A 25,984-nucleotide genomic window follows, 5' to 3' on the forward strand; every position below is an offset into this window, starting at 1 on the left:
CTTCCCCTCCCACTGCCCCTGCCTCTGTGAGGACCCTGGGGGCTCGAGGGGTTGGTGCCACACTCACCATCAAAATCTGGGTGCCAGGGCGCAAGGCCATCTCGTCTGCCGCAGAGCCTGGGGTGACCCGATGAATGAAGATGCCCGTGAGGTTCCCGCCAATAACATTTATCTGCTCCAGCAGCGCATCCCCCTGGAAGGCCAGCACCGTGACCTGGCTCAGGATCTTGCGGGCCAGCCTCCGCCGCACTGGGATGTTGCTGCAGGGAGGGAGGGGACGGAGCTCATGCGCCCTAGAGCAAGAGGTCGGACCAGGTCATCTCCCCACTGGCCTCCTCTAGTCCCAGCATTCTGGAGTTCTCCTTCCCCAGCCTCAGAAAGGCTGAGAGTGAGGACACAGTCCTCACTCTGCTTTGCCACCTGCTGGCCCTGGCCCCCGCCCTCTGCTCACCTGGTGGAGAGGTAGAGGCTCCGGGAAGACGGTGGCAGGCTGTTCTCAGACTCAGGGAGGTCTAGGAGGAAGCCAGAGGCTTAGGCGTCGAGCTGGCCTAGCCCTCAAGGTAACCCCCCTTCTGAAGGAGCTTTTGCTCACCTGTGCAACTTTAGTGCGGCCACCACCCACCCCCTGCCCCTGCCACAGGCATCCGCTACCTGTTCTGTCTTTTGCTGAGACTGAACCTTCTCTTGCCCCTCCCTTCTTGGTGCCTAAAACCTTGATTCCCCTCCCCTAAAATAGGAGTAGCTGGTGGAAAGCTGCATCTGCCAGGGTTTAACCTACATTGTGTCCTTTTGTGATATTTGAATGACTTGCTAGCATTTTACAAGGTAGGGAATCTGGAATCTGGATTTCTGGCTTCACTTGAGAAATCAGATCTGGAATAACCCTTGGTGGCAGGGTTATTTATAATAATTTCTGTGTGGCAGCCATCGTTGGCACTGGCCATCGGCTGCCTCCTGTCTCCCCAGGCCACATCGCAGGCCTCTGAGTCGGCAATCTCCTAGGACTAGATGTCCCCAGAGTCTCTCCAAGGCCTGTATTTTAATATGTGGCCTGTGAGGCAGATGGGCCCCCCCAACCCAGGTGTCAACCTCCCTGCAGGTGAGGCTGCCCTTCTCACCTCTTGAGCTGCTCATAGCAACCAGAGGGCCAGCAGAGAGCTAACGGTTGCTGGCTGCAGGCAGCCTGTAAACATCAAGCTCACAGGCAAACATCCACTCAGGCTTACATTCAAAGCCAAGTAAAATTGTACACTCCTGATGTATTTGAGGTCAGTTCCACTAAAATTATATGAACCAGGACATTATGCAGAATCATGACAAAAGGAAAAAGGAAAAGAGCAATGACCCTCCCAGTTCGTGATCTCACATCCAGGTTGGTTATACCTGGAGTGGATCCTCTCAGTTGATCACTGCTATAAATAAAAGTGGCAATGAATTTGCAAGAGGTAAGGTTTCTGGTCATGTGACCCACAGAAAACTTGGGGCTGAAAGTCCTAAAGGTGCCACCAGGCAGAACAGCATGGGGTACGCGCGCCCCCTGGTGACCATGAGGTGAAATCCAGACAGCGTGCTAAGCACCTACTGTATGCAAGGCCCAAGGCTGGGGGCAGATGCACAGTGGTGGCAAGGTAAGGAGGCTGCCTGTGAGTGGCCTATGACTTGAGGAGAAAGAACCAGTTAAGTAACAAATATGAGAAATAAGCCACAGAAGAAAAGGGAATATCTCAGGTGCCAACACCCAGGAGAAATGTTCCCAGCAGGCGCCTCGGCCAGGAGCAGTGTGGACGGAAGCTTGTTGCCCTCTGATATCACTGAGAGGCCCAAGTGTCCATGGGTCAGAGCAGAGAAGGACAGAGAGAGGACATGTGTGTCTAGAGCTGTCTGAACATTTATGCTGAGCTGGACATGGGGGTGAATGCAACTCCCTCAGGCTTCAGGTGAAAATAAAAGGACACCCAGTAAGCACAGCACATCTGGACACTGGTTTGGACTGCCAGGCAGTCTGCATTTTCCCAGAGGCCCAGGGCAGGGCAGTAGTCAAGTTCACTACTCTCTGCCCATCCCTTGGGGAGAGACTGGGGTGTCTCACCTGCCTCCCTGAATATCCTGGTCCTCACTTCCCCTCCTGGCTCTGCCAGCCCAGCGCAGGGGTGGTGGGGTGGCTGCAGAGGTTGGGGGGTACGCTCACCTGTCCTGTCTACAATCTCATAATCCAAATCTGCATCACCCTTCTTAGCACCCAGGGAGCCTCCCTGGTCCACCTCCAGGATTTCTGGGCAGCCGCTGCAAAGCATAACAAGAAGATGGAAGTCAGTGTCCTAGTGAACTGCCAGGTGGCTGGAGTCATCCGATCCTGATACCAGCCCCTCTCTACCTGAAAGACAAGGGGTCTTCCCAGAAGTCCTCTGCGGCCCGCTTGTACAGGGACTGCTGGCTGGGAGGCACAGGGCTGCTGGAGCGGAAGCTATCTACCAGCTCTCGGCTGGACGTGGCGCTCAGGTCAGACCAGAGCTGAGACTGGAGGAGGACGGGGCAGAAGTAACCATGGGGCTCACACGGGGACCCCCGGGACACCTCCCCTGCTGCCGTACTGTGTAAATAGTGTAGTGACAATAAGTCTCAGCCTCCCACTGACAGGGCAGAGGAGGCAAGAGGGAGGGGAGGGAGGAGCAAAGAGCCAGGCCACAGTAACTGAGCACCTACTATGTGCCAGGCACTCTATTAGCTACTTTCTGTATTTATATAGCTTAGTTCCTACAATAAATCTATTTGGTGGGTGGCGCTATCCCACTTTACATATAAAGCAACTGAGGCCCAGAGAGGCCAAGTTACTGACTAGTGAGGGTTACATGCTGACAAGGTGTAAACATGCAAGATACAGGGTGGCACTGGAGGACGCAGGTGAAATGTGTAGATGCAGGGGTAGCCCCTCAGTTCACTTAATAAGCATTTCTTTAGCATCTACTACATGCCAGATCCTCTTCTGTGCTTATAGACAAGGGTGCACCTGGTCCAGCCCTGGCAGTGGTGGAGGCACCGGCCGTACCTCAGAGGAGCTGCCGTCACTGTCGTCCCGCGGGCAGAGGGCAAACATGCGCACCAGCCGCTGTTTCCTCTTGGGACAGGGCTCCCTGGCCCCTGCCTCCTGCTTGGGCTGCCAAAGACCCAGATAGGCTGGTTAACTCAGGGAACATCCTCTGGATGCTCTTGGGGTTTCTACCAAGTCCTAACCCCTGTCTCCAGCCTCCTGAGTGGCTTCCTTTCATTGGCTTCAAGGCCAAACATTTATATCCCCTCCTCCCAGCCTGGGACACCTGGCACTGTGGGATATGCAGCAACCAGCTTGGTGACTGCATTTTATTCCTTCTGAATAATATCTGTTATTCTTTCCTGGTTATACAATAATATATATTATATGTATAATATATCTATACATATTCTACAAAAAATATTGGTGGGGAGGAGCAGGCTGATTACAGGAGAAAATAAAATTGACCCGTCCTCCCACACTTAGAAATAGAACAGCTAGCAGTTTGCTATCTGTCCGTCAGTCTTTTTTCTATGCATATATATTTTTTGAATATGTTTCTTGTGGCAAGTGGGGAGGAAGGAAGGGCTGGGGCCCCTGCATAGGAAGGGGAGGGTCTGGCTGTGCCTCCCAAACAGGTCCCTGGGCACCCCTGAAGAGTCTTGCCCATCCACCAGGGTGCCTGAAGCTGGAGCTACCAGCAAGACCATAATTAGAGGTTTTATAGTAATTTTAGTTCTTTGAGAATATAGCTCCCTCTGTGTCTATCACTCAGCTCTCAGATAGTTGACTTACAAGCGTCCCAGGAAAGCATCATCCATCAGAGGAAGTGGCTGCCTGCACAGCTTCATATGCTGTTTTCTTTCTTCATTGAACACCACATATTATAGGTTCCAGAACCTTCCACTAAGCTACCCCTTCTATGACATGCATAGTATTATCATAAAAGGGGAAGCAGACTCAGCCTGCCCGGCTGGGCACCCTCAACCTCTGACCACACGATCTGCTCACAGGAGCCAGCGTGGTGGATGGAGCTGAATCCGGTGGTGCCAGCAGGGCCTGGGTGGCCGGCTCGGTCCCACCCCGCACACACCCTGAGCCCTCCCCCAGCAGCGCTTACCAACGACTCGGCCTGCACCTGCAGCCGCTGGACCTGCTGGCGCAGTTCGCAGACCTGGTCCATCAGCTCAAACACCTTCCTGCGAAGGGCGTCCTTCTCTGTCAGGTTCTGAGAAATCTCCATCTGGGCCCCATCCCTTGCTGAGTAGGCCTGCGAGCCGAGATGGAACAGATCGACACCCAGAGGATAAAGAGGCCGTGCCACCACCACGCAGGAGTCCAGCCAGAGAAGGCCCCCATTTCTGGCCTGTGTTTATCCTGGACTCCCCTGGTATGCACCACACACAGCTCACTCTGCAGCTTACCACCATTTACAGTTCATGTAAATGTGTGCAGTTTTAGTAACACCTAGTAGATGAGGTGCACACAAACACCCCCTGCTGGAAATGAAAGGAGGGAGAAGGCTGTACAGCGGGCGTGGTAGCAGATGACAGTCATGGGGAGTCAAGAAACCTCCCAGGGATCAAGGAGAGAGACCCCGAGTCTGGAACCTGCTGCCATTGAGGGTGGGTGACCCTGCTGGCCAGCCCTCAGCCACACCCAGAGGGGCCTTCCCAAGCCTCTCGAGACTGCATGGGCAGCACCTTCTGTCCTCAGAACCCCTCAGCCCAGCACCCAGGCTGGCCTCTCGCTTCTCCCGGGTACCTGGTCCCGCTCCTTCTGCAGCTCGACCACTTGGCTCTGCAGAGCGTTCATCTTCTCCCTGTAGATTTCACAGTCCACCTTGGTTTTCTGGAACTGGAGCAGGGTCTGCTCCTTCTCTTCCCAGTACTGGACAGAGGGGGACAAACGTGGCCCATGAAGGTCAGTGGCTCTGATGGTGGGGCTGAGGATGGGTTGGGGGCAGAACTTCGGGGAGAGGGAGGGAGGTGGTTCTAGAGGGGAAATAAGGTGAATTTATGCTCGTTTCTTAAGTGCTAGATTCCAGGTGCATCTACACAGATGCTGTTTTGATTATATTTCTTTTTTTTTAAGAACTTATATTGAGATCCAGTTAACATACAATAAACTGCATATATTTAGAGTGTACAATTTGGTATTTTTTTTCTTATTAGTAATGTATATATGGCCATCCCAATCTCCCAGTTCATTCCCCCCAACCCTCCCCGCTTTCCCCACTTGGTGTCCATATGTTTGTTCTCCACATCTGTGTCTCTATTTCTGCCTTGCAAACCGGTTGATTTGTACCATTTTTCTATATTCTGCATATGTGTTAATATACGATATATTTTTTTCTCTTTCTGACTAACTTCACTCTGTATGACGGTCTCTAGGTCCAGTTTTGATTATATTTTAATTTGGTCATCAAAATATGCATGGGTGCTGCATGGCTAATTTTTTTTTTAATCCTATGTCCCAAAATGCATAAATATTTTCCCTCTACATACCTCTTTCTCTTCCACCATCTCTTTTCTCTCATCCTCCCCTTGCCTTTTATAGCAACTAAATAAATCCCTGGCTCTCATCCTGGGGCCCCTATGCACTTGAAATCACTCTGTGTTTTAACTGCTTGTTTGCCTGAACTGTTTTCTCACCACCTCACAAAGTAGAAGTGACCTCTAGTCTTGGACTGTGAGTTGGCGCCCAGTCTAGCTTTGACAAAGGAATAAACGAACAGGCCAATGCATTCATTAGGCAAGGTTGGTTTTAAGCTCAGTGTAGATTAAAGAATCTGCTTCCTCACCCAGGTCGCCCGGCCCCTGAACACGGCCCGGAAGGGTCACCTGTTTTCGCTGTCTCTCAGCGGCCACTGCCCGCTCCCTCAGAGAGTGGATGCGGTCCACCAGCTCCTGCCTGCTCTCCAGGGCCTCATCCAGGTTCTGCTCCAGAATGTCCTTCTCCACCTGGTACAAAGAGAGGTCAGCCCAGGGACTCTGACCTCCTCAAAGGCCTGCCCCTGGGGAAGTATCCCCATCATCTCGTCCTGAGGATAGGAAGCAGGAAGCTTCAAGGCCAGGTGTGGATGGATTACTGCGCATCAAGCAGGAAAAAAGGCAAGGTCAGCGATCAAAATGGGGAACATGCATTTCAGCTCCACGTGTGCACGACTAGGAGATAAAGTACAGGAAGCTGAAAGCCTCTGAGGGTAGCATAGCACCTCCTCCTCCTAGGCAGCTTCAGCCTGCCCCTTCAACAAATCCACAAGCAGAGCTTCCAGGAGGGGGAACACCAGTGGGTGGGTTATTCCATCTTCACGTTCACTTTTATGAGCGATGGCGCAGTTCAGGCTGTGGGTGACAGTGCCAGGGCAGCAGCCTGCCTCACACCCCATGAAAATCTATTGAAGGACTAGTTCAAAATATAGCTATTTATTGATCGAACGGGATTGGAGACGAGAGGCAGAGGGCTTGCATAATTCCACGGCTTTGGCGTCATTAACTTCTCTGCATCCTACAGTTCCCACTCCCTCATGCCTGTGTGGGCAGGATGGCAGAATATTTTGCAGGCAGAAAATTTCCTCCCTCCCACAACCTTAAAGCTAATCCCATTATTTATAATCAGCCTTATCTACTCCAAACAACAGGGCAGCAGCAAACCAGCTGAGTAAGACTTTCGAATATGTGTGCAATAGCTATCACTTGTGCTAACATTTGGGGGCTAGGAAGAGCAGGAAGGAGAGATATGAGAAGGAGTGGTGGGGATGAGTCACTAGGTTTCATCTCACCCAGGCCTTAGCCATACCTCAACAGAACCACTTGTCAGAAATCCCACAGTCTGGAGGCCACAGGCCAAGGTCAAGGACACTCCCCACTGGCCACCAGGGAAGGAAGCTGAACCTTGGGGGGACCAGGGCAGGAAGCCGACCCTTGGAGGCACCAGGACACACCAGGCTGAAGGTAAGGGAGCGGAGCCTCTCATTCTCCTCCTTCAGGCGGCTCAGCTCCTCGTCTCCAGGCTCCAGGTCGTTCGCCATCTTCAGGGACCGCTCTCGAAATTCCCGCTCACATGAAGAAGACATCTTCTCTCGCTGCAGCTCTTGCTGCATCAGATACAGCTGCCAGGGAGGAGATCAAGGGGGAGAATGTAACCGCTGTTTCTCCACTAGACCAGAAACCAGCTGTGGTCTTCAACCTTTCTCCTTAAGGGTGATGCTGTTCATACTCAAAGAGGTCCCTCTCCCAAGATTTCAACATCCATTAAAGGATTTTACCTAATGAATAGTCACAGTCCCTGCAGGACAAGGAAAGCATTTTAGCTTTATTTTGTAGGTGAGGTATAGGGGTTAAATCACTGGACTGGGTCCCCGGGAACAGAACAAGGAGACCAGGCCACTGGCTCTTGGATCTGACAGCCAGCGCAGCCAGGGATGAACATCCAGTAAGCCTCCTCCAGCATGGCCCTGCTTCTCTGCCTTTCCACATTCTGCTAAACACATCAGATGAAGGGAACTTGGATTCATGAAAACCAGTAAGTAAAAAGAAAGCAGAAAGCCAAGTCGAACAGAGCAGAGATGCCTGGGAATACAGGACCTGGTCTGCTCAGACACACTTGAACTCCGTGTGCTAATATGAGCTGCCTCCCACTCAGTGGGCTGTATGTCCAGGGCTGTGAGCTCTGTAAATGACTTGGCCAGGTCTGCTGGCCTCGGTCCTGCTGGGTAGTGGTCCAAGAGAAACTTGCACCTCGAGTTGATGGGCCTGGCCTCTCCCCACCTCGGGTGTGGTGCCCCTGGGGAGAGGGGAGTTTCCCCGTAAGGCAAGCCCAGGAGGTCTGGATGTCAGAGTGGAGTCCAGCACTCACTCCAGGGCTGTGGTCAAGCAGAGAAGGCAGAACCTTTGTGCTTGGGCATTTTCCTCCTGACATCTAATTAGCAAACTTTCCATAAGCAATTACTGAGTTCCTGCTAGGGGCTAATAGCTAGTTTAGACATGTCATAGTCTCCAGATTAAAAAAAGTAAAATTAAATCATTAAGATCTGGAAGGAGGAGACCTAAAACTGAAAGTAAACCAAACAAATGAACCTAATTATATTTTAAGCTAATACCATAACCACATAAAGGAAGAGAGAGAAAAGGGTAAAGCGGAGGCAGAGAAAGAGAAGATGGGGGGCAGCCACAATAACTTAGGAACACCGTATTTAACTACAGACCCTCAGCCTTGGGCAGGGTTGGGTGGTGGCAGGGAGAGAATTACAAATGCTAGTTTTGTCCATTGTACTGGTATGGGTAAAGCGATTCTGAAACTATTTCAGAAGTACACTAGGACTGAGCAAGAGAGGAATGTGGGAGCCAGCGTTCTCACTGAGGAAGGAGCGCACAGTATGGAGTGGGGGACAGCAAGAAGAAACCCTGGGGGAATTAGAGGTTTGGGTGTGAACTCATGATTTCTAAAATATGTGCATGTATGTGTATATGTATACTTGCGTGCATATGTGTGTATGCATATTTGTATATGTACGTATACTTGTGTATCTATGTGCATATTTCCTAGCCCTGTCCACTAAAAGGGCTGAGGACCAAAGACACCCCAGTAGCAATGAGCACACCTAGAGCCCAGATATTGGTCTCTAAAAGGAACCAGGGCCTCTTGGAGAAATGGCTGACCTTGGAGCTGAGGCAGAGTCGGTATGAGATGATCCTGGAATATATTGTGATGATGCAAAGAAAGTCAGTGTTAAGAAAATGCAAGGGCACGTCATGTCCCAGGACACAGAGCAGATTGAAGGGGCTCCCACGGCCAAATCTAGGACACTTTGAGCACCAAACTCACTCAACAGAGTAATATGTTACAGATCACTGGAAATAGGAATCCACAAGTCTGTGCCAATAACAGATGCATTAATGGGGGAAAGGAAAGGCTCCTCCTCACCGTCAGGATGCCGAGGGCCAACTGGTTACTGGGGGGAGCACAATGGAGATGCGGCTCATCATTTTGCAGCCACCAGAATAAAGATGTGCTCAGACAGGAATCACTGGTGAGGCTGAGTCCAGGGGGAAGTGTCAGCAAGGAGCTGGGGTGCTTGCTGGCCTCAAAACGCCTCCCCGCTCCGTGACCCCCAAATTGCTTACTAGCTGCAGGGAGTAATAGTGTGGCGATTTTGGTACAACACCTGATCCTGGACTGGATCCTGGACTGGAGGGAAAATGCCATAAAGGATGTAATTTAGGTCAACTGATAAAACTGGAATATGTACAGTAGATAAGATTAAAAGATTGTATCAATGTAATTTTATGAAGTTGATAACCACACTACATTATAAAAGAGAATATCTTATTTTTAGGAAATAATCACTGAAATGTTTAGGGGTAAAGGGCCATGATGTATACAACTCAAGCAGTTCAGGAAAATGTGTGTGTGTGTGGAAAGACAGAGAGAGAGAGCACAAGTGATGAAGTAAGAGTATGGAGGAGTCCTTTGTATTTTTACTTGTATATTTTTGGGCAAATTAGAAATTCTTTCTAAATAAAGTTTAAAAAACTAAAATCAAAGAATGCCATAGTTAAAAGCAAAAGCAAATGCCAGAATAACTAGGAGTGAATATCATCCAATGAAGAACTCTTGCAGATCAATGAGAAGATAATTATCCCCAATTTGAGTAAAAGACTGTTGGGGTCTGAGGGGGCCTCAATAATAACACTCCTGTTCTCCCACCTGAATCCAGGACTAGCTGAGAAAGACAAAGGAGGGGCCGATAGAGGTCCACTGTCCCCCTGGTTACTGACACAGTCGGAGGGAAGTGGACCCTGGGTGGTCCACTACTCTGTGACAGCCACCACTCCTAGAATAGCCAGATGGGCCCCCAGATGTAGGCAAGGGACATCTCCATGGTGGGCACTTCACAGGCCAGACAATTACAGGGCAGGATAGGCTTGAGGCCACATAGCCTATGCGAGAGGGCCCTGGTGGAGGAGAAGGGTCAGCTTCCTGCAGGGGTGTCGCAGGGGGCAGGGGTGGGAGTACCAGAAGATGGACCAGCGAGTGCAAAGGCACAGGATAGGGAGCAGGAGGTCAGGAGGGGCACCCCGAGCGCATCCCTGCTACCTCCTCCTGCAGACCACGGCAGCGCGTGGCAGCCAGCTCCTTCTCCTGCAGCGCGTTGCTGTAGTGCAGCGAGAGACTCAGCATCTCGTCCTTCAGCTTCAGCACCTCGTGGAAGTGGGCGCTGACCTCGCGCTTCATGCGGCTGTGGTCTGCCTCCAGCTGACGCAGGCCCTCAGCACGGGCCTCAGCCTGACCCAGGCGCTCCTGCAGCTGCTGGCACTGCCGCAGCAGCACCTCCTTCTGCCCCTTCTCCTGGCTCAGCTCTTCCTGCAGGCTGCCGATGGCCCCAGCCAGGCACTCGGTCAGCTTGGACGTCTCCATGAGCCCTGCAGGACGCAGCAGGTGAGCCCAGGAGCTCCTCATCCTCCAGGGTCTTGCTTCCTGAGCCCAGACTCTCAACTAGGACCCCCCCACCCTAATCTGTTGGTCACCTTAAATGCTTCCAGGCTCAACAGGACTCAAAATTTTGGTTCAACAAATAGCGTGAGAGGCGATTTTGGTACAGGGATTACCCACTCTTGGCTTCCCTGGGGGACCCTGCTATTCAGACCCAACTCCCCCCAATCAGTGCTCGATGCTCATTTTCATGTCATCCTAAGAAAAACATAAAGAATGTGAATCTGTATAACATAACTCTGAGTCACAGAAATATGGACTGTGATGCCAAACGAGCAGAAATGCTTTCTTAGCCACAGTTTTGAGTGATGTCACCTTGCTGCTTTGAATACCTAAATCTTTCAACAGCTCCTCCAGGGAAGCCCCATATTACTCAGTTAATGAACATGGCCTCATCTCCCACCCATTAATGAACATGGCCTCATCTCCCACCCAGCCGGTATAAACCTTTACTTAGCAGCTCTTCTCCTTTTCTCCTCTAAGGGCCCCTCCTGAGAGCCAGAGCCAGGCGGGACTGGGAAGGACTGGGATGGACCAGATGGGGCCAGGCTGCCCTCTGCCTCAAGCACCAAGTAAAGGTTTTCTAGGAAAGGACATACTTCCTTTTTGCCTGCGCCTCTCAAATGCAGATTCCATGCCCTGTGAGTGGTCTTCACTTGGTGCTGGATAGTTAGGGACAAACCTTTTCTTTTACAACCCAAGGTCATGGACTCCGCCTACCCACCCCCACTATGGTTAGTGTATGTGTGTGTGTGTGGGGGTGTCTCCTCAACCCCAGAGTGTGGGGGTGGGGGACTCGGAGCACAGGGACAGGAATGCCTGCCTGAAGGGAGCAGGGAAATGTCTGGAATAGCCTTCAGTCAAGGTCGGACACCCCCTCACCCCAGGTTACATCAAAGACCCAGCGCTCACCACTGAAGTTTGTGAAGTCCACGCTGGGCTGCAGCCCGGTGACCAGAGTGTAGATGTCAGGGTTGTGGAACTTCAGGCTCTCCAGGAAGGCGATGGCCCCATTCTTCCCTCGAGTCTTCAGCAAATCCAGCAAGTACCCTTTGGAGAGAGAACAGTCTTACTGACCAGGTGTTAGGCAGGCTTCCCATGAGGGGAGGAGGGTGCAGGGAGGGGCATCCTTGCACATCTAGGAATCAGGAGGTCAGAGCAGTTTTCCAGGGTAGGGCCCTCACTGTTCCATTTACTCTCATGGTGGCGGTCAGTCTTGAGAAGGGCCAGGCTGATGTTGATTGAGGAGCTGCTACAACCCAAGTGCTAAGAGTTGGGGATGAAAGACTGAGGAGGCTGCTCTTTGCTCTCAAGACCTCCCAGGTTTGTTGGTGGACATGTGCAGATACACATATACAAAGCAGGTGGGAGGAAAGAAGCAAATAGCTGCACCCCAGGGCCCAGAGAGACTCAGGCCTTCCAAGCCCCGCCCCCCACCCCAGATCCTATCACTCTCAGCTTGAATTAGTAGCTTGAATTCATTTCTCCTGTATTTAATGGTCATAAGGCAACAGGTACAAGTAGTATCATATTGATAGCTACCACTTACTGCCTGCTTTCTATGGCCCACGCTTTGAGATGACTATCTGACAAACAGTAACTCATTCAACTCTCCTCACACCCTTATGTGATGAAACTATTCGCTTCTCTGTTTTTGAATGAATAAACACAGCTAGTCAGACAATTAGAGTCAGCTCTGAAGACATCTGGAGTGGGTTGAGTTGTGGCCTTCAGTTATGTCAACTTGGAACCTGCCAATGGGATCTTGTTTGGAAAAGGCTTTGCAGATGTAATTAAGGTAAGGATCTCGAGATGAGAGCCTCCTGGGTTATCCAGGTGGGCCCCAAATCCAATCACAAGTGTAATTATAAGAGACAGAAGAGGAGGAGACACAAAGAAGAAGGCCATGCGACGATAGAGGCAGAGATTGGAGTGAGGTGGCCACAAACCAAGGATGCTGGGGCCACCAGAAGCAGAAAGACGCAAGAAATTTTCTCCCCTAGAGCCTTCAGAGGGAGTACAGCCCTGCTGACACCTTGATTTCAGACTTTGGGCCTCCAAACTCTGAGAGAAGACATTCCTGCTGTTTTAAGCCACCCCGTTTGTAGTCATTTGTTGTGGCAGCTCTGGGACACTAACAGAGTCCCCGTGACTGGACCTCGGGTCCCCTTAGTGTTGTTCCTTAAAGTCCTGTACTCCCTGCCCTCACACGGGCCTTCCCAGCACAGTCTGCACTGAGCTGGCTCTGCAGAAAGGGCCCGCTGGGGCCACAGTGGCCGGGACTCAGGTCCTCACCGACTCTCATGGCCGTGTTGGTGAACCTGGGACTGTGCAGCACCTCCTCCTCGTCCAGCTGGTCCAGCACCTTCGCCTGGCGCAGGTAGGGGGTGAGGCGGCTGGGGCAGATGCTGCGCACAATCCTGCAGCGGTGGTCCTCCAGCATCTCCCACAGCAGCTCCTCGTCCAGGGTGGTCAGCGAGGAGTCCGTGCGGCACAGTTCCGCCATGGCTGGGCCTGAGCACCCTGGATGGGAAGGGCAGCCAGGCAGGGCTGGGGTCAGGGACACAGTTTCCTGCCTGGGAGGCCTTTTCATCCAAACCTTCTTCCCCATGTCACTGGTAGGGAGGAAATGAACAATTCAAAGAGGACATGGCACCTGCTCTGGCCCTAGTGTCCCGTTACCGGCAAGAGGACACTATCCATTCTTACTGTTGATATCAAGTCAATTCCTCTACCTGGAGCAGAGTCAGAAGAACTGAGTTTCTTTTGGATTCAAGAGACTGAATTTGCCTTTAAAGCTCAGAAGGCTGCCCCTGGCCTGGGGAATTGGTTTACTGAATGAGGGTGACATTAAAAACCAGATGGATCTAGAATCTACATTCTTAACAGGGGTGACAGAGCCCCCTAGGGGTCAAAAATTGAATTCTTGAGCAAAAATTCTTACTCTTCTGTGTGTAAAGTATACCTGTGATGTTCATATCTTATGAAAGGGTGATTAGGAGAGGGGAGGCATAGTCACATCTAAGAAACAAGACCTTCTGTTAAGAGGACTTCAGAGGGCTCTGCCCAGCCTTCCAGCCACAGAACACACACCCTCCCACCCCCCGCCTTGTAATGAGCCACCTCCACAGCTGTGCCCCACCTGAGCTCCTCTCCTCCCTCCAGCTCGGGCACAAGGTCATTGGTTCATTGATCCATCTAAATAATTCTAAGATGCTTTTAACCTGCAGCCTGTTTTAAGCATATTAAAAAGTTCCTGCAAATGATATAAAATAACCATGTGCCCCCCACAGAGTCAACCCGCCTTCACACTTCGCACCCGGCCTCCTTTTTCAGGACGTGCAGTTAGAGACAGCCCAGTCGTGTTGTCGCTGGGTCCTGCCCCTTGCTCTCTGCCCACAGGTAACTGCTGGGTCACAGGCTGCGTATGAGTGTGTCTAAAACTACTCAGGGCACCTCTGCATGATTCTTTGTTGTGCCGATGGGATGGGAGCCCCGAAAACAGTGTGGTGCTGGGCATGGCTCTGCACTCAGCCTGTTTTTGAGGTTTAGCAAATGGATACATGCAGCGTGATACATTTTTTAACTGAGTACTGGATTCAGTTATACTAAGAAAGCATAGTTGGTGCTCCTGCTAACGGGATTAGGTCATTTCTCCTTCTCCAACACGCTGAGTGCCACAGTGACCGTCCCTGTGCACTATGTCAGGCACAGGTGGGAGCATTTCTCTCAGACACGTGAATTCCTGTGATTTGGTTCTTTTCATTTGGAATGACAAGCTGGACCAGCTGGAGTCAAATACCTCTGAAGAGGTCTGTACATGGAAAATGCTTGAAAACCAGAGCAAATCAACCCTTGTAAACTAAGAAAAAGAGGAAATGATTGTTGGAGGGTCCTGTCCCCATGAACAGCCCCCCACAATCCATGCGAGGGGCCCGGTGTTTAGCAAGGACTCACCAAAAGCTGCTCACATTCGTTTTTGCAGGCACTCCTCACAGTGAGATGCGATCCCGTGTCCCCTCCAAGGCCAGGTATGGTGCCGACAGGATGGGGCTGGGTGGGAAGAGCCCAAAAACCAGTGCTAAGATGACCTCATATCTATTTTAAAGCCATGTGACTTGCATCAAAGTTTGGGCACCAAAGACTACAAGGGAGAAAAAAAGCAAACTCTGATCCAGGAAATAATTCAACAGATCTTTGACCCCTACTGTTTTCTCGGTAACCATAAAAGCTTCCTTGGGGCTTGTAAACAGGTTTCTAGAAGGAAACTGAGCTTTGAACCCTAGAATACCAAGGAGAGTGGGTAGGTGCAATAGCTACGCAGTGTGTCCTGGTCACTGTGGGGCCAGGCTCACTGACACCCTTCCCCTAAGTCTTGTACTCAGAGAGAGGGATCTGCTGGCAGGGATGTGGGTGGGAAAGGGCACAGGGGTCTCACTGGCTGAGGGAGGAAAGAGAGCAAGCTGAGAACAGGAGTTCTGTCCTTAGGTGATTCGTTCCTGCTTTCTTCAGGGAACAGACGATGGATGTTCATGAATCGGGGTTTTACAGGTTGAATTGTGTCCCCTTAAAAGATATGTTGAAGTCCTCACCCCCAGTACTTGTGAATGTGACTTTATTTGGAAACAGGATCATTGTAGATGTGATCAAGATAAGGTTGTTAGGGTGGTGCCTTGAATCCCATATGACTAGTGACCTTATAAGAAGAGAAGAGGCCTGGAGACAGACACGCAGGGAGAAGCCACAGGACAACTGAGGCAGAGATCGGAGTGATGCTCGTAGAAGCCAAGGGATGTTAAGGATCCCCAGCAACACCTGAGGCTCCGAGAAAGGCGTGGAACAGATTCTCCCCTAGACCTTAGGAGAGAGTCTGGACCTGCTGGCACCTAGATTTTGGATTTCTGGCCTTCAGAAATGAGAGCAAATAAATTTTTGTTGTTTTAAGCCATGCATTGTGGTAATGTATTATGGCAGCCCTGGGAAACTAGTTCATAGGGGCAAAGGGGATTCAGAAACTGGCCCAAGTCCTGGAGTGCCCAACCATGTCCAAGCTGCCAACCACACACTTGAATGGAAGGCTCTCAGGCTCCTGGGATCTCTACCCAGTAGAAGTTTGCATCACTGGGATGTGGTCCCCCAAATCAGGATGACCTTCCACCTTGTATCAGGACCAGCTGTACAATCTGCAGAGCCCAGTACGAAATGAAAATAAGGGCCCCTTGTTTAAAAAATATCCAGAATTTCTAGACAGTGGTAGCAGAGCATTAAACTAAGTGCAAGGCCCTGGGGACAGGTTACACCCATGAAGCTGGCCCTGCTTTGTATGATCAAGGGGACTCCAGGTCCCTGCTATGTAATTTATGCCTAAATTCCTGTCTTGAGCAAGTGATTCTTTAGTGATGATCATTGTTCTTCTTTGAGGTTCTTTTTTTTTTAATATATAAATTTATTTATTTATTTATTTATTGGCTGTGTTGGGTCTTCGTTGCTGCACACGGGCTTTCACTAGTTGCTGCGAGCGGGGGCTACTCTTCATTGTGGTGCGCAGGCTCCTCATTGTAGTGGCTTCTCTTGTTGTGGAGCACGGGCCCTAGGCGCGTGGGCTTCAATAGTTGTGGTACATGGGCTCAGTAGTTGTGGCTCATGGGCTCTAGGGGACAGGCTCAATAGTTGTGGTGCACGGGCTTAGTTGCTCCTTGGCATGTGGAATCCTCCCAGAGCAGGGCTCGAACCCTTGTCCCCTGCATTGGCAGGCGGATTCTTTACCACTGCGCCACCTAGGAAGTCCGAGGTTCCTTTTTAAATACCCCTGGGGAATAAATATTCAATCCTCAGCACCTAAGGGTGGATGGGCTTGTCCAGAGGTGGAGGGCCAAACGGGACCCACCTATTCCATGGTTGCCAGGCTGGTGGCTTGGGGGCCAGGATAGGATTCTAACTGGTCAAACTTCATAGCAGAGGATGGATTCTAACTGGTCAACCACCCAGGACCCAGGACAGAGGATCAACTCCAGAAACAGCCCTTCCAAGCCCCATCCGGCCCTGCCTGGTGAAGGCCACGGTCTTTATTTTCTGCCTGTCCTTCTAGAAACCAGGTGGGGCAGCAATAAGATCTCAGGTCCAACCTCAGGGCCTGGCCAAAGAAGCCAGGCCTGCAGGCACCTGATGGCCCAGCGCTCCCATACCCTGCCTGGGAGGCCCCGAGAGGAGCTGAGTGCTTCTGCCCTTGGGCAGCTTCATGTTCCCTGCCGGCCTCCGTGCCACTCCTACACTCCATCATCCTAGCATCCTGCTCCCCTCAGCTGAACCCATGACCCCTAGGAATGTGTTGCCACATGTGCCAAGGCATCTAGGGATTCCCCTTGCACCTTGTCAGATGACAAACTTGTGCGTGCAGCCGCTCCCACCACGTCCAGCTCAAAGTTTCTGGGTCAGATTCTACACATAGAACCAGTCCAAATGGGAAAGGTACTGAACGAAGCAGAATCACAGAGTCTCTCTTCCCCAGTGCCTCGCAAAATGAGCCCAAAAATGTTAAAAAAAAAAAAAGAAAAAAGTAGCCACAAAATAGGAACAATGGAAAGGTAAACGTTTCTCCCCCAAACTTTGAGAAATGTCAGAATATCAGATGAGCCCCAAAATGGACAAAGTGGGGTTAAGGGGCTCGGGGCTACCAGTGACAGAACAGGGTCTCAATGGAGATATGTCAATCTTATATGAAGTCTCTAAAACATGTGGATCTCATTTTTATCAATTGATGTTAGTGTATCTATCTCTCTAGCAGTCCCTCAATCTATATACTTATCCATCCATCCACCTAATCTGTCCATCTGTCTAGTGTTCAGTGTGTGTGTCTGTGTGTTTGTGTGTGCACTCGAATGTGTGGGGGAGAGAGAGAGAGAAACACAGATAGAAACAGAGAGGAAGAGAGCAGGTAGATTCTGGAATGCTGTTCACTGATGCTAATACTCATAATTTGTGGTGGTAGAATTTTAGGAAATCTGTTGCTTTCTTTTTTTCTATTGATTCAACTTTTTAGAATGAGCAAGCATGGGTTCAATAACAACCATAAACTCATTGTTTCGGAAAACAGTCAAATTAATTCAGCTGATCAGAGAGGGAAATCATTACAGATAAGGTGCCCATCAGTCCTGGAGATCCTGGGACACTTCCTGTCCAAGTGCGATTATTCACGGCGCCCCCCTTTCTCTCTCACAAGTGACATGGTTTGGGTGACCAACTATCAGAGACCAGCAGAGGCATCCCCTCTCTTGCTTTTCCCTCAGTCCTGCGGGGAAGAACCAGCCCTCGTGTGTGCTGGGCACAGAGACGGTGGGAGCACACCAGTTTGACAGGTGCTGGCTGAAGAGGGGAAAGTTCTGGAAAAGGCAGGGGCATGGGGGAAGAAGACTTGGTTGGCCCAGTCCTGCATCAGTGGGGAAGGGAACTGCTTCTTACTCCCAGGACAGGATTTCTCAACCTTCCACTTAATAAAGGAGAGTGCAGCACATTTATAAAACCCTGTGTTCCCTACAAATTTCTCATAAAATGGACACCTTAAAATGCATCAAGCCTGAGCCTGAAGGTTCAAAAACAGATGGGAAATAAATATACCAGCCCTGAGTGGTGACCCTAAACGCCTTCCTTTGACTGGGGTCAATGGTCCTGGATTAGTTGGCTCCAAGGAGACAGTGACCCAAAAGCCTGGGCTCACAGAATATTAACTTTTATATTTAGCAAATTACACCCTGGCATGCTGTCTGGTATTATACGATATAGTTGCCAAGGGTCGGGGGTGGGGGGAGCACAGCTCCAGCCTGCAACTCATACTCTGGGAGCTCTAGCTGCCCATGTCTCCGTGGATACCCTGATGACCAAGACTGGCTGGGAAGCCTTCCCTGAGCTGGGTCACAGTGGGTGACAACCTGCCCTGGGAGCGCCTTCTAGCCTGACTGCCACCCCTGCCCCCACTTGCCGGTAGCATCACAGGACTCCCAAGGAACATCTGACTGTTCACAAACTCCCACTCCCATCAAAGTGAACTCAGAAAATCAGGGCCGGCTCAAGTGACAAGCTGACTTAGCAGGGCAGATGAAGACAGGTCTCTCTAGGACTTTCTAAACCTCATCCAGCTGCTTCCAGCTCCTGGGACCTGTCAGCCACACTGGGGTTTGAGTATAAGTGGGCGTAGCCGAGTAGAAGCCATGCTAGTCCTTGCTTCATGCAGTGAAGCAGCTTAAGACAGGTCCCCAAATGGGAATTTAAAATGTGGGAGTTTCCTTGCAACTCAGCCCCAATGTAAATAGGGGTTAGTCCTAACAGTAAAGAAAATTTAGCCCAGAGATCCCTAAGGATATTTTAAACTCTATAAAAGTCCTCTTTTATCCCTACAGCAATTCTAGAGGGAGTCTTAGATTATAAGAGCCCTGAGCCTCTAAGATGTAGGTCCTCCTACTTGACCCCTCCCCATATCAACATTCTTCTCAAACCCCAAGGTGAACTTGCTTGCCTGTGAACTACGGGAGAAGGAGCAATACACACACACACACACACACACACACACACACACACACACACACAGGCACATACAGTACTCCAGAAAAGGGGGAATGAGTTAGAGGAAGCTTAAGGGAATTGATGACCCACAAATATGGTGAGTGAGCAGAAGGTCACCAAGCACAAAAGGGGTGCTCCTTTGCACCCCTCAGCTAAAAGCTAGCACCAAAGTGCCATTGTAAATGTCTGGCTATGCGTTTACCACCAATAGGAGGCAGCTGGTCTTACTCATTTTATACCTGAACTTAGAAATCTTCCTTCCTTTTCTTTTGTCCTGGGCAATGATGCAGAGATGAGTACTAAACAGAGCATTCCTTTCATTCAGCATGGCCAGTACTGTCTTAAGGTAGTACTTAGCAGCCAGAGAATGTTCAAGTAATTTAACCAAGCAAAATGGGACTAGCTGTTTTGTTTTCTCTCTCGTGCCCAAACCAGGCACCACCTCCATGCCTTATAAGGAGGAAGCCGGCCTCTCTCATTCCCCTGTGGACAGCTTGTGGACCCCATTCCTGGCCTATCCACCCTCCCTGGGTAGGATGACTGCTCTCCTGGGGACAGATTCCGCGTACTTGCCTTCCTCGTCCTTGAGAAGCGATGGCTGACCGGCCACAGTTTCAGCTGAGCAGCAGCAGACGAGCAGGTTTGACAGGTGTGTTTGTCTGGGCCTTGCCCACAGGAGCAGTGCCTCACTGGAGCCTCCACGCATCAGTGGAACTCCAATATGTTCCCACAGCAGGGAGGATGGGTTTGTTTTGCCTTTGTGAGAACCACAAGAACCTTCTGACAACTGCCCGTGCATCTGGTCAACCCACAGAAGGTGGTGATTGAGAAGATGATGGAAACTCTGAGAGTGGATGGAATCTTCTCTTCTATGTGAATAGTCAGCCCATAAATCCTTCAGAAAAATCCCAGGGAGTTTAGGATAAGTTCTGGAGTTTTTCTTTGGTTCTCATGAGCAATTCTGGGAACTATCTGAATAGTTCCAATAGATCCATCTAAAAATCAACGTTTGATACTTACTATTTAGATTTAAATGAAAGTCTTGGTTCTTCTATGTTAAGATGTATCCAGAATCTGATCACTCCTGCTGCTTGCACTGCCGTGATCTGATCAGCACCTACCCGGACCTCTGCAATGATCTCCTAGCTGCTTTCTCCATGCCCCTCACGGTAGGTTCTCAACACAGCAGGAAGAGCTTCCCTGCTAAATGATGAGTCAGGTCCTGTCATTCCCTTTGCTCTACAATCCTCAAGTCCTCATCATGCACCACATGCAAGGCCCTGATTTCCTGGTACTTGTTGACCTCATTTGCATTCACCTGCTCCACACATGGAGCTAATCTTTGACTGCTTCAAGCGCATGCCAGCCCCAGGGCCTATGCACTTGCCATTTCCTCTGCCTGCAGTGCTCTTTCCTTCACCTCTTTCAGGACTCCACTCAAGGGCCTGCCTTCCTAGAAAGGCCTTTCTAGCAATTCTCTTTAAAATCAAAGACTTCCAACACGGCTCCGCCTCCCCCTTTCCCCATTTCATTTGTCTCTATTGGACTCCCTGCTCCCTGACATATTATATTTTCTAATTATCTATCTGTTTCTTGCCTGCCTCCCCATGACAAGCCTGAAACCTCCAGAGGACAAGAATTCTTGCCTTTCTTGTTTTCTGCTGTGTCCCCACCCCAAGAAGATTAATGCTCCATGTATACTGGTTGGGTGAATGAATAAACATTGGTTGGGTGCCTGGTTCCCACTGATGCAGCTGCTAGTCACGAAAGGACAATCATTCCTGTAATGGCTGCTTCCTTGAAGGCGCTGTCATGTGGAGCCTCTTAGCCTCAGCTTCCGGAGCTCCTGGAAGGCAGTCAGAATTAAACAAATACCACTTTCTTTGAAAGTTTCAGCCTTCAAGAACCAGCTACCTCAACATCTCAACATCACCATGATCTCAGTTTCAAAACAATTGTTCCTAGTCCCCTTTTCATTGCATTTGGTGCTGCCTGTTGTTGAAGCAGTAGAAGCCAGAGATGTAATTGCTCTCTTGTTAGGTGTGGTTCTAGCATTACAGGCATTTGTGCTTATTTGGGGGTATACGCACGAAAGAGAAATGGACAAATGTGACTTTGAAGGGCCTCCTGAATCAAACCTTGCCCTAAAAACCTTTGTGCTATTGAGGTTCAGAACTTTGGTGTCTGAAAGTTCAGAGATTTGGAGTTTGAACGTTCCCAAGAAACAGTGAATAGGGTAATTTCATAGTCTTGGTTATTTCCCTATAAATAGGAACAAATTGATATACTATGGTAAATGGAAAACAAAATGTTTTCTTCACAATAAATAATGCACTGAAAAATGCTATCTGTGATTTGCACTTGCTAGTTAGAAAGAAGGTCAAAGAAGTGAGATGGCTGAAGTTTGCTAAGTAATATTTCGTAGTTTCAGATTCTCGATAGGAAGAAGGAAACTCTTGCCCAGAATCCTAGGAAATTGCCACTGTTTAGTTATAATCCCTGCATCATTGAGGAGTCTTTTCTCTGTATTTTAATTGGATTTTAGTTTTGTTATCTGCCAAGTTAATATTGTACCTAGATATTAAATACAGTCAGTCAAAACGAAAACTTATCTCTTTGCCTGGGAAAAAGTTTAGAAAATGTATTCAATATATTTAACATTGAAATGGAGAAAAGAGTTAATGTAAAAAAATACTTTATATTGACATTGAAATGGAGAAGAGATTTAATGTTTAACAAAAACAAAAAAAATCTATATATTAACCAAGTAACATATTCATGGTGAGAAGTACTATATTAAATATAAATCCATTATGTAAGTTAAAAAAAAAGGACAATCATAGTTCCATGGCCTATATGAGTAGGAAGGACCATAAGGATTATTCTCCTGATGAAGGTAGGTTCCCAAGGTCACACAGTTAATTGATGGAGGAACAGCAACCAGAACCCAAGACTCTTCCACCTGGTGAGTGAGAGGGATGGAGCCGCAGCCGCTTGGGGCAGAGTAGCTTAGAACACAGGTCTGAGCTCAGACAAGGACACAAGTTCTTGGACCAGAGTTCCAACCCTGCTGCACATCAGCTACCTTCTGGGGCAGGTTATTTAAACCCCCAAGACTCAGCTTTCTTACTTCTCCAGTGGGGCTTATAGTGGCACCTGCTTCATGGTGGGAAAGCACTTCTCTTTGTGCCTGGTGCATAGAGAGTTCTAGATAGTTATTAAAAACTCAAAATGCTGTCCTTCCAGGTAAAAGAGTCTGCTGGAGCCTTGCTAAGCCTCTGTCAAGAACAGAAATTCTGAGAGTTATAGGAACAGAGTTGAAGAAGCCCCAGCCCCTCAAGGACCATGAGCTTTCTGAGGGCAAAAACCATTCCTTAGTTACCACGGGGTCTTTAGGAGGACCCCGACTGACAGTTATTCTGTATGACATGGGATTATAGCTGCGTACACAATTCTAGGGTCAATCAAGTGGCATTTTGGTAAGCTGTCTCAGTGGAAAGAGCATCTCCTGGAGAAACTCATAAAGGCTCGGGGGCACCGGGACAGCACTACCTGGTGAGCATGGCCCACGGCTGCGATCAATAAGGGATCAAGGAGTGAGTGATAGACTGTCATTGTGGACACCCTGGGCACTCTGTGAAGGGCCTCTGGGCACTACCTTATCCATAAAATGCAGGGAGTTGGGGGGGGGTGGTTCTGGATTTGCCTTGGAATCAAGTTGCTGGCACCAGGTGCCAATGCAGGTGCTACACAGAAGGCCCTGTAAGAATAAAGTTCAGGCTAACAGCAGGGAGCACCCAAGGACAGGGGTCCAGGTTGAGGATGGGGACCTCCAGCCCAGTACCCTGCATGGGTAGCAGCTGAATGGATGATAGCAGCATCATTAACAGGGGGAGGGTACATGTCTTCACTCTTCCAACTAATGCTCCAGAGGACCCCAGGACTTCTACTGAGGCATTTTAAACAGGTTTTCAGCCAATGAGCTGGCTACCTGAGCAGGCATCTGGGGTGGGGCTGGGTGTGGCTCGCTGGCCTCTGGATGGGAGCATGGACCCCCCGCACCCACCCTGGCCTGCACCAATGCGGGGAGTGGGCCAGGGGAGGTCAGGAAGCAGCACTTTCCACAGGAACAGGTGAGGCCGGCCATTCATTCCGTGCTGCTTCTCACATTTGAACATGTAACTGCCTACCTGACAACTCCCCTTGGATACCAGGGAAATTTAAATCAAGGAAATCAGACACTTTTTTCTTTTGTGAGAGAGAGTCTTGCTAAGTTGCCCAGGCTGGAGTGCAATGGTTATTCACAGGCACAATCCCACTACTGATCAGTGTGGGAGTTTGACCTGCTCTGTTTCTGACCTGGGCCAGTTCACCCCTCCTTAGGCAACCTGGTGGTCCCCAGCTCCAGGGAGGTCACCATATTGATGCCAAATTTAGTATGGACACTCGATTGGCATAGCACACTATAGCTCAGAACTCCTGGGCTCATTTTAAAAAAATGTTTGTTAATTGAGGTGAAATTCACATAACACAATATTAACCATTTTAAAGTAAAAAATTCAGTGGCATTTAGTACATTCACAGTGCTGTGCAACCATCTCTGCTATCTAGTTCCAAAATATTTTTGTTACTCCAAAAAGAAACCCTGTGCCCATCAAGCAGCCCCTCTCCCCCATTCCCTGGCAACCACTAAGCTGCTTTGTCTCTATGCACTTGCCTATTTTGGACATTTCACATCAATGGAATCACACATATGTGATCTTGGAGGTCTGGCTTCTTTCATGTAGCATAATGGCTGAATAATGTCCCGTTGTGTGGATGGGCCACATTGTGTTTATCCATTCATCTGTCAGTGGATACTGAGTTGTTCACACCTTTTGGCAGTTGTGAGTCCTGTGGCTATGAACACATGGGCACTTGTGTTTGTTGGATCTGTTGATTTTGCCCTCAAACCAGTACAATGCTGCTGCCCCTGGCTTCCCCATCTCATGGTGGTAACACTCAGGTGCTCACACCTGAAACCCAGGCATCAATCTTCATCCTTTAAACACTAACAGCCCCTCTATCCCATGTGTCAGTCCTGTCCAGAATGTCTCCTGAGCCCTCCTCTCACCATCTCCACTGCATCAGCTTCAGCAGCCACCACCACCTCTCCAGTGGGCTCCCAGACCCTCTCTGGCCCCTTCACACCAACCTTTCAGCCTCTTGCTGCAGCCAGGTCACCTTTCTGCACTTGACCTTAGCCAAAAGGGTGAGAAGTGATAAGCCAGATCATCTTCCCAAACTTTATCAGAATGAATCCTTCCCCCACAAAGAAAGACCATCCTGAAGTGGCTCCTGTGGCAACCACGATGTGTTTAAACTCTATTTCACAGTCCATAAGACCTTTTATGATCTGACCCTATTGATGCCTTCTCCCACTCCCCGTCTTGCCCACATTCTCGATGCTGCAACCACGCTGGATTTCTGGCCCTTGATTGTGCCAATCCTCTGTCCACCTGGTGATCTCCACACTCCCTGTCCCTTCTTCCTGGAACCTGGGGTGTTACTGTGGCCACGTCTTCTCACAATTCATGCAGCGCCTTCCTCCAGTCACCTGGTAAATCTGCAACGCATTAACTCTGCCACTTTGCCTCATTTTATTTGCATCACAGTAATTACAAAACCTACAATTATCTTATCGCTCTCCTCTGGAACACAAGCTCTGTGAGGGCAGCACTGTCTGTCCTGTATGCTGCCCAATCCTACCCCTGGAACAGTGCCTGTACCAGGAAGAGGTTCCAGGCACATCTGCCGACAAAATGTCAGATGCCAGCAGTGTGGAGTCCCAGGTCTGGCTGGGTGGGATCAGGTGGTGTTTAGTAAGGTGCCCTGCCTGGCTGGTTAGGTTAGAGGTGGCTGTGCCTACAAAGGAACAGTGTTTGCCATTTAATACCAGGTAATACGTGAGGTTTCTGGCAGGAAGTCGCTCTTTGGGGACAACCCCTAGGATCCAGGACATGAACTCCTGTGGTGATGACTCATGGAAACCTAGCCCAGCAGCACTACACCCAAACCTCCACCTGTCCCAGACAAGACGAGCTGCTTTGATGGTCTACACCCCGAGTTCAATAAAGATTCAAAGTAGAGGCAGGTCAGCTCCTCAGGTGCAGCCTGCTGAGCAGCTCCTATCTTGCCCACCACTCCTGCATAAGCTGGGAGAGTTCCTGTGCTCCTCCTGCCCTCTTGCCCTGGGCATCCAGGCACACCACTCTGTGCTAGGGCAGTGCTGAGGAACAAAACAAAACAGGGCTGTGCCTGCCCTCCTTGAGATTAGTCTAATCAGGTGAGATAAGCTCCCTCTCCCAAATCTGAAAAGTGTGGGAAGTGAGGTGCAGGAGACAGAGGGCTGTGCCCAAACATAACATGCAGGTCCACTTGGGTGACCCAGAACCCTGGGATGAAGGACGCAGGCATGGTAAGTGGTATAAACACACTTTTTTGGGGACTCAGAGCAGGGCAGCTTCTACCCCTTGCTGTGCTGGAGCTTACTCTTTCGTTCTTCCTTTCTTTCTTTTTGGCTGCCTTGGGTCTTCGTTGCTGTGCAAGTGCTTTCTCTAGTTTCAGTGAGCGGGGGCTTCTCTGTTGTGGTGCGCGGGCTTCTCAGTGTGGTGGCTTCCCCTGTTGTGGAGCACGGGCTCTAGGTGCTCGGGCTTCAATAGTTGCAGCATGCAGGCTCAGTAGTTGTGGCTTGAGGGCTCTAGAGCACGGGCATAGCTGCGCCACAGCATGTGGGATCTTCCTGGACCAGGGCTCGAACCAGAGTCCCCTGCATTGGCAGGCGGATTGTTAACCACTGCGCTACCAGTGAAGTCCCTGGAGGTTACTTTTAACTTAACAGGCTGGGCATTAATTTTCCCAGCA

General features: G+C 49.9%; 1 protein-coding gene and 1 pseudogene across 15 annotated transcripts in view; one reads left to right on the forward strand and one right to left on the reverse strand.

The window, feature by feature from the left end:
• Positions 1 to 20,275, reverse strand: part of CARD14 (caspase recruitment domain family member 14) — a 28,820-nt gene extending 8,545 nt beyond the window's left edge. For 2 of the 15 annotated variants that reach the window (XM_057715939.1, XM_057715938.1), the window contains exons 1-14: positions 19,651 to 20,275; positions 14,483 to 14,669; positions 12,821 to 13,140; positions 11,438 to 11,575; positions 10,130 to 10,455; positions 6,975 to 7,142; positions 5,872 to 5,991; positions 4,793 to 4,918; positions 4,149 to 4,298; positions 3,047 to 3,154; positions 2,375 to 2,517; positions 2,189 to 2,283; positions 452 to 512; positions 68 to 260 (exon numbers count right to left, since the gene is read on the reverse strand). In XM_057715939.1, coding sequence (XP_057571922.1) covers positions 68 to 260; positions 452 to 512; positions 2,189 to 2,283; positions 2,375 to 2,517; positions 3,047 to 3,154; positions 4,149 to 4,298; positions 4,793 to 4,918; positions 5,872 to 5,991; positions 6,975 to 7,142; positions 10,130 to 10,455; positions 11,438 to 11,575; positions 12,821 to 13,136 — 1,944 coding nt within the window. In that variant the 5' untranslated portion in view covers positions 13,137 to 13,140; positions 14,483 to 14,669; positions 19,651 to 20,275. Of the gene's footprint in view, positions 1 to 67; positions 294 to 451; positions 513 to 2,188; positions 2,284 to 2,374; positions 2,518 to 3,007; positions 3,155 to 4,148; positions 4,299 to 4,792; positions 4,919 to 5,871; positions 5,992 to 6,974; positions 7,143 to 10,129; positions 10,456 to 11,437; positions 11,576 to 12,820; positions 13,141 to 14,482; positions 14,670 to 19,650 lie in introns of all 15 variants that reach the window. The other 13 variants (XM_057715935.1, XM_057715929.1, XM_057715931.1 and 10 more) reach the window with 12 other exon arrangements.
• Positions 20,276 to 21,015: 740 nt separating this feature from the next.
• On the forward strand, positions 21,016 to 21,194 carry LOC130839743 (small integral membrane protein 30-like; annotated as a pseudogene).
• The last annotated feature ends 4,790 nt before the right edge of the window (positions 21,195 to 25,984 follow it).

This window comes from Hippopotamus amphibius, chromosome 17 (genome assembly GCF_030028045.1).
Source record: "Hippopotamus amphibius kiboko isolate mHipAmp2 chromosome 17, mHipAmp2.hap2, whole genome shotgun sequence".
NCBI classification, from domain to species: domain Eukaryota; kingdom Metazoa; phylum Chordata; class Mammalia; order Artiodactyla; family Hippopotamidae; genus Hippopotamus; species Hippopotamus amphibius.